General features: G+C 52.3%; 1 protein-coding gene across 1 annotated transcript in view; it reads left to right on the top strand.

Moving 5' to 3' along the window:
• The first annotated feature begins 2,742 nt into the window (after positions 1-2,742).
• The window catches only part of LOC310948130 (NLR family CARD domain-containing protein 3-like), a 7,846-nt gene continuing 2,934 nt past the window's right edge, over positions 2,743-7,654 (top strand). Inside the window, exons 1-4 of the mRNA XM_083915150.1 lie at positions 2,743-2,911; positions 3,006-4,773; positions 4,859-5,032; positions 5,359-5,529. Of these exons, the coding sequence (XP_083771276.1) occupies positions 2,875-2,911; positions 3,006-4,773; positions 4,859-5,032; positions 5,359-5,529 (2,150 nt within the window). The 5' untranslated portion in view covers positions 2,743-2,874. The remainder of the gene's footprint in view (positions 2,912-3,005; positions 4,774-4,858; positions 5,033-5,358; positions 5,530-7,654) is intronic.

Genomic DNA, 7,654 nt, shown 5'->3' with positions numbered 1-7,654 from the left:
CGGGTTCTCCGGTTTCCTCCCACAGTCCAAAGACGTGCAGGTGTTGGGTTCATTGATGACTCTAAATCACCCGTAGGTGTGAATGGTTGTCTGTCTCTGTTCGTCTCTATGTGTCCTGTGATAGACTGGCGTCCTGTCCAGGGTGGACCCCGCCTCACGCCCGATGTCAGCTGGGATCCAGAGGCAGCAGCTCCAGTCTCTGATCCTGGATCAGGTCTCAGGGGCAGCAGCTCCAGCCTCTGGTCCTGGATCAGGTCTCAGGGGCAGCAGCTCCAGCCTCTGATCCTGGATCAGGTCTCAGGGGCAGCAGCTCCAGCCTCTGATTCTGGATCAGGTCTCAGGGGCAGCAGCTCCAGCCTCTGATCCTGGATCAGGTCTCAGGAGCAGCAGGGACCCCAAACTTCCCTTTCCCGGGCCACATTAACCAGCTCTAACTGGGGGATCCTGAGGCGTTCCCAGGCCAGTGTGGAGATCTAATCTCTCCACCTGGTCCTGGGTCTTCCCCGAGGCCTCCTCCCAGCTGGACGTGCCTGGAACACCTCCCTAGGGAGGCGCCCAGGGTTCATCCAGACCAGATGATCCTGAACCACCTCAACTGGCTCCTTTCAACACAAAGGAGCAGCGGCTCTACTCCGAGTTCCTCACAGATGCTGAACTTCTCTCCCTAGTAGTTTGTTCTGTTTGTGGGAGCCAATAAAGTCCATCAACTGTGTTCAGATCTGATATCAGTGATCAGTGTTTGTGGTTTCTTTGAACAGTCACTGGATCTCTGCTGCCTCATCTCCAATCCATCAGTCGCCTTCAGAGTCCACTGGTCAGGTCTGTCGTGTTCTTCAGCACTGGTAAGTTTCTCTCTTCTGTTGTTCGGGTGTTTCCAGGTCTTCTTCTTCTTCTGGTGCCTTTCTGTGTGAGAAACCTTTCTCTGGGCAGACTGAAGAGGGTTGTTGTCGTGCTGTCAGTTTCCCTCTTGGCTGTTCCTGCCAGTGTGGTCTCTAAAGCTCTGTCAGGGTCCTGGTCTGGTTGGGTCCATGCTGTGTTGTCATTCACAGACGTCCTGTTCACCTTTTGCTCTCGCAGGTTGGTTGTTATTTATTACACTTGTTAGTAGCTACCACTCGTCTTCTCCCAAGACTTTTTTGACAGCTGACTGGGACGTGCTCCGAGGATCTGTGACCAGGGCAAAGACGATGTGTCAGTGTCTCCCTCTGGCACCAGGCGTGGAGACTCTGACGCAGGTTGAACAGAGTCTGGATCATGAACTCGATGTGCTGGAGTTCGGCCTCACAGGTGCTTTGCCATCTGTTGCTTCCCAGGTCCTTGTGCTTGTTGTAGCGAACAGAAGGGAAGCTACTGAGTCCTGCACAAGCTGTCGTTATCGCCCCCACCAGAGCCCGTCGTAGCCCAGATTCAGGGACGTCCACTGCCTCATGAACTCTCCTTTTGCTCAGCAGGGAGATCCACTTGTTCTCCTCCTCGGGAACCCAGACGTCCGTACACCAGACGACTTCCACACGAGCCAAAGGATCTTTGGGCAGCATCTGCACAGTTTACAGGACACTCCACTGTGGCCCAGTGTACTCTTACGTATCTTACCACATCTTTCACCTCCTTTCAGCTGGGCTGTCTCTGATCATAACTGACCAAGGATAGTCACTGGTTGACCAGGGCTGCGTCAGTTGATCCAACTGCCCCTAATCTCCCCTTCCTCTGTGGTTTGCTCAGGGCTTTAAGGAAGATAGAGGTCAAACAGGTGAACTGGTTAGTGTGCTTCTGTTCCAGTGTCTGATTGTGAAGTGCTTTTGTAAGACAGCACTTCAATGCCATGACCCCAAAGTCAGGACGCCTGGCGCCTGTCAGTCTATTTCACCCAGAACTTTCCGAACTTGCGTCACCTTTGTTCTTGGCTGGTCCTGGTGTCCGGACAACACTGTGTGCTCCCAGCAACATCCGGTGACGTGTTCAACAAAAGGTGCAGTTCAGACCAAGTTCATAGTCTCTTACTCAGCTATAGAATATATATCCATACATGTTTAAAGCCTTTCTATGATCTATATCTCCTTCCCTCGGCAGGGTGGTGCGATTCTTCCTGAGGATGTTCTGAAGCGAGGCAGAGGTGCTTTATCATCCTAACCTCGCTCACATGGTCTTGATCTGCTGGTAGATCTTGGCTGCCCTGTGGTTCCCAGTGTTGGGGGCTTTGGTTTCTGTCTCTCTGAAAGAAAACTTGCAATGACTGCGGTTATTTTCTCCAACTCCGTGTCCCCTTTATCTTTGCTGTCGCTTTGTTGATCTTGGTGTTTCCTCCAGACAGTTTTGGGCTCTGTGGGCGACTCCAGGATCTGCTCCTCCGGTGTTTCACCAGTGCTTCTAGACGTCTACCACCAAATACCACCTCACGGACCTTCACCTTGTCTTTGTCTCTGTGTGGGGAGACATAATGTGAGCTAACTTGTCATGATTCCTCCCCAGAGTGGACCAGGGGAGCTCAGAGGTTCAGGGTCCGTCTGCCCAGCAGCATGAAACTCACCTGGACTCCACCTTTAAGGTCCGAACATTTCTCACACCTGTTCTGTTCACGATCATCTCTGTGCTGCAGCTTCAGACCCGTGGACCCTCAGTCCGTCCAACGTGGATCTGAGGTTCAGGTCCAGGACTTAAGTCATTTAATCTTCTGTTCTGTTCCAGCTGCTGGAGAACAACATCGTCACTTTTGTGAAGAACGAGCTGAAGAAGATCCAGAAGTCTCTGAGTTCAGATTACCCAGAATGCTTAGAGAGTCAGCGGGAGGATGAGGAGGCGTTGGAGGGTGAGGATGAAGAGCAGAGGAGCAGCAGAGATGCTTTTCTGAAGATCACACTGACGTTCCTGAGGAGGATGAACCTGACGGAGCTGGCCGACTGTCTGCAGAGCAGTAAGATCCAGATGTTTACTCAGGTCTCAAGAGACGGACAGAAACATGTAATATGCTGACATGTTCATTTGTCTTATTTGTTCTTTTTATCCAGGAAGTTATTCTGGAGTGTGTCAACATAAACTCAAGTCCAGCTTGCAGAAGAAGTTCCAGTGTGTGTTTGAGGGGATCGCTAAAGCAGGAAACCCAACTCTTCTGAATCAGATCTACACAGAGCTCTTCATCACAGAGGGAGGGAGTGCAGAGGTCAATGATGAACATGAGGTCAGAAAGATTGAAACAGCATCCAGGAAACACGACAGACCAGAAACAACAATCAGATGTGGAGACATCTTTAAAGCCTCACCTGGAAGAGAGGAACCAATCAGAGCAGTGATGACAAAGGGAGTGGCTGGCATTGGGAAAACAGTCCTAACACAGAAGTTCACTCTGGACTGGGCTGAAGGCAAAGCCAACCAGGACGTACGCTTCACATTTCCATTCACTTTCAGAGAGCTGAACGTGCTGAAGCAGAGAAAGTTCAGCTTGGTGGAACTTGTTCATCACTTCTTTAGTGAAACCAAAGAAGCAGGAATCTGCAGGTTTGAAGAGTTCCAGGTCGTGTTCATCTTTGACGGTCTGGACGAGTGTCGACTTCCTCTGGACTTCCACAACACTGAGGTCCTGACTGATGTTACAGAGTCCACCTCAGTGGATGTGCTGCTGACAAACCTCATCAGGGGGAAACTGCTTCCCTCTGCTCACCTCTGGATCACCACACGACCTGCAGCAGCCAATCAGATCCCTCCTGAGTGTGTTGACATGGTGACAGAGGTCAGAGGGTTCACTGACCCACAGAAGGACGAGTACTTCAGGAAGAGATTCAGAGATGAGGAGCAGGCCGGCAGAATCATCTCCCACATCAAGACTTCACGAAGCCTCCACATCATGTGCCACATCCCAGTCTTCTGCTGGATCACTGCTACAGTTCTGGAGGAAGTGACGAGAACCAGAGAGGGAGCAGAGCTGCCCAAGACCCTGACTGAGATGTACATCCACTTCCTGGTGGTTCAGTCCAAACTGAAGAGCATCAAATACGGTGGAAGCGCAGAGACACAACCAGACAGCAGGAAGATGATCGAGTCTCTGGGGAAACTGGCTTTTGAGCAGCTGCAGAAAGGAAACCTGATCTTCTATGAGTCAGACCTGAGAGAGTGTGGCATCGATATCAGAGCAGCCTCAGTGTACTCAGGAGTGTTCACACAGGTCTTTAAAGAGGAGAGAGGACTGTACCAGGACAAGGTGTTCTGCTTCATCCATCTGAGTGTTCAGGAGTTTCTGGCTGCTCTTCATGTCCATCTGACGTTCACCAACTCTGGAGTCAACCTGCTGTCAGGAGAACAAACAAGAAACAAGCCTGAACCAACACATCTCTACCAGAGTGCTGTGGACGAGGCCTTACAGAGTCCAAACGGACACCTGGACCTGTTCCTCCGCTTCCTCCTGGGTCTGTCACTAGAGACCAACCAGAGACACCTACGAGGCCTGCTGAGACGGACAGGAAGTAGATCACAGACAAAAGAGAAGACAGTCCAGTTCATCAAGAAGAAGATCAGTGAGAATCTGTCTGCAGAGAAAAGCATCAATCTGTTCCACTGTCTGAATGAACTGAAGGATCGTTCTCTGGTGGAGGAGATCCAACAGTCCCTGAGTTCAGGACGTCTCTCCACAGATGAACTGTCTCCTGCTCAGTGGTCAGCTCTGGTCTTCATCTTACTGACATCAGGAAAAGATCTGGACGTGTTTGACCTGAAGAAGTACTCTGCTTCAGAGGAGGCTCTTCTGAGGCTGCTGCCAGTGGTCAAAGCCTCCAGCAAAGCTCTGTACGTGCTCACAGAGTTGGATTCATTTTAATAATAATAAGCAATACCCTGATCTAAATAACCTCTTCCCTTATTGTCTCTTCAGGCTGAGCGGCTGTAACCTGTCAGAGAGAAGCTGTGCAGCTCTGTCCTCAGTCCTCAGCTCCCGGTCCTCCAGTCTGAGAGAACTGGACCTGAGTAACAACGACCTGCAGGACTCAGGACTGAAGCGGCTCTCCTCTGGACTGGAGAGTCCACACTGTGCACTGGAGACTCTCAGGTCTGCATTCATACACATGATGATCCTTTGAATTCACATGAATGGATAAATACATTATTTAAACACCAGTTTGGTTGCTGCAGTCACTGGAGCCCCTGTTTTGCACCGTGCTGCTTGAACAGGAAGGACCCAGAAGTCTCAAGTGCTTCCTTCATTTAAAGCAAATTCAAACACACTTTTACTTCATCGGCTCGTCCTAAGTCTCCACATCATCCAGTACAATCACAGCACCTACAACATGTCGGGTCGTATCTTTGTGTGTCATATCTGTGAGACTTCGACTGACATGCTAATGTTTTGTCCTCTTCTTCATTGTCGTCCGTCAGACTGAGCGGCTGTAACCTGTCAGAGAGGAGCTGTGGCGCTCTGTCCTCAGTCCTCAGGTCCCCGTCCTCCAGACTGAAGCATCTGGACCTGAGTGAAAACAGCCTGCAGGACCCAGGAGTGACGCGGCTGTCTTCTGGACTGAGTCAACACTGTGCACTGGAGACTCTCAGGTCAGGATTCATCGTTCTGATCAAACTCATTAGCATTTGAATCTGTATTTAAAGCGATGGAGCAACTTCCAGATGCTTTATCAACTCAAGTTATTGTCAAACTAGTCTCGTTTAGATGTTGAAGGTTTTTCTTCCTGCTGCTGGAACCTGAAGAACTTTGTACCTGAGTCAAAGGAACGCCGTTTTACACTAAACCATATGTCTTGACCTGTTCACCTCGTTTTTTTCTGGGTTTCCATTGGCTGCACTTTCTATGGTATTGCCTCAGTTGAGGTTCAGAGCAGAGCTGATACTTTAAGGTGTATTTAACACAACAGACGACTGATCAGCAGACGACTGATTGGTGAGAGAGAACCGTCACTAAAGCGACTCTGGACATCCTACATGAACCCACCAAGCTAACGTTGATAGGGGCTGAAACTCACACGCGTTTACTTATCTTCAGCTGCTTCTCTGAGGTCGGGCCCCGGGGGCAGCAGCTCCAGCAGGGGACCCCAAACTTCCCTTTCCTCAGCTCAGCTATCTTTTCGTCACATGAATCCAAAAACTGCCCCAACAGCCCGGCCGTTTCACACTCGACTGCGAACCGATCCAGTGAGTGCTGAAGGTCCCTGACCCACGACGCCATCAGGACCACGTCAGAGACCAGATCCTCAGCCCACCCACCTGCAGCCCCTCCCCACCACGACTACGCCTCCATATCCTGTCCATGAAAACCACAAACAGGATTGGGGACAGAGTGCCCCCCTGGAGGAGGCCGACCCCCACCGGGAACCACTCCGACTCACTGCCCAGGATCCGGACTCAGCTCTCTCTTTGGGGGTACAGAGACTGGACCCCCTCAGAAGTGACCCCCTCACCCCAGACTCCCCCAGCACCTCCCACAGTATCTCCAGGGACCCGGTCATGGGCCTTCTCCAGATCCACAAAGCACATGTAGACCGGATGGGCCCACTCCCAGACCCCCTCCAGGATCCTGGAGAGTGCAGAGCTGGTCCTGGTCCAGGTCCAGGACTGGATCCACCTGGTTCCTCTTCAGTCTGAGGTTCTACAGGACCAACCTCCTTTCCAGCACCTTGGAGTCGACTTCACCAGGGAGGCTGAGGAGTGTGATCCCCCTGGAACTGGCTCACACCCTCTGGTCCCCCTTTCTGAACAGGAACCACCACCCCGGTCTGCCACTCCCTCGGCACTGTCCCAGACTTCCACCAGTGTGTCAGAGACGTGTGGACCAGGACCAGGACCAGGACCAGGACCAGGACGGCCCCTCCAGACCCAGAGCTTTCAGCATGTGTGGATGCAGCTCATGGATCCTGGGGCTTTGCCTCTGTGGACTTGTTTCCTTCCTCAGTGACTTCTGTCAGAGATGTTGACGATGATCCCCATCAGCCTCCAGCTCTGCCTCTACAAAAGAGGGCGTGTTGGGCCCATTCAGGACTTCCTCAGAGTCCTTCCACCGCCCCATGACCTCATCAGCTGAGGGCACCAGCATCCCATCCTTAGTCTGTGATAGCTTGGATGGTTCCCTGTTTCCCCCTCCTGGGGTGCTAGACGGTTCCCTGGAAGCACCTTGGTGCCAACTGACAGTCATTCTCCATGACTTCCCTGAACTCCTCCCACATCTGCTGCATTGCCTTTGTCATTGCCGAGGCTGCAGCCCTTCAGACCTGTTCATACCTTGCCACTGCCTACGTAGTCTTCCAGGATAATATATCCTCAGTGGGACAGCTTCCCTGATCGCCGGTGTCCACCACGGTGGTCCAGGGTCCCCGCCCCTTAAGGCACCTGAGACCTTGAGGCCACAGCTCACCGCTGCAGCTTCAGCAGTGGAAGCTTTGAACATCGCCCGCTCCGGTTCGATGCCCCCAACCTCCACAGGGACGCCAGAAAAGCTCCTCCGGAGGTGTGAGGTGAAGGTCTCTGGGACAGGGGCCTCCTCCAGACGGTCCCAGTTCACCCGCACTACTGGTTTGGGTTTACCCGGTCTGTCCAGAACCTTCCCCGTCCTCTGACCCACTCATCCCCAGATGGTGATCAGCTGACAGCTCTGCCCCTCTCTTCACCCGAGTGTCCAAAACATCCGGCCTCAGATCAGGTGAGACCATCACAGACTGGATCCTGGACC

Source organism: Echiichthys vipera, assembly GCF_963691815.1.
Source record: "Echiichthys vipera genome assembly, chromosome: 6".
Taxonomy (NCBI): Eukaryota; Metazoa; Chordata; class Actinopteri; order Perciformes; family Trachinidae; genus Echiichthys; species Echiichthys vipera.
Note: the sequence above shows the minus strand (reverse complement) of the source record. Positions and strands in the feature narration are given on the sequence as shown.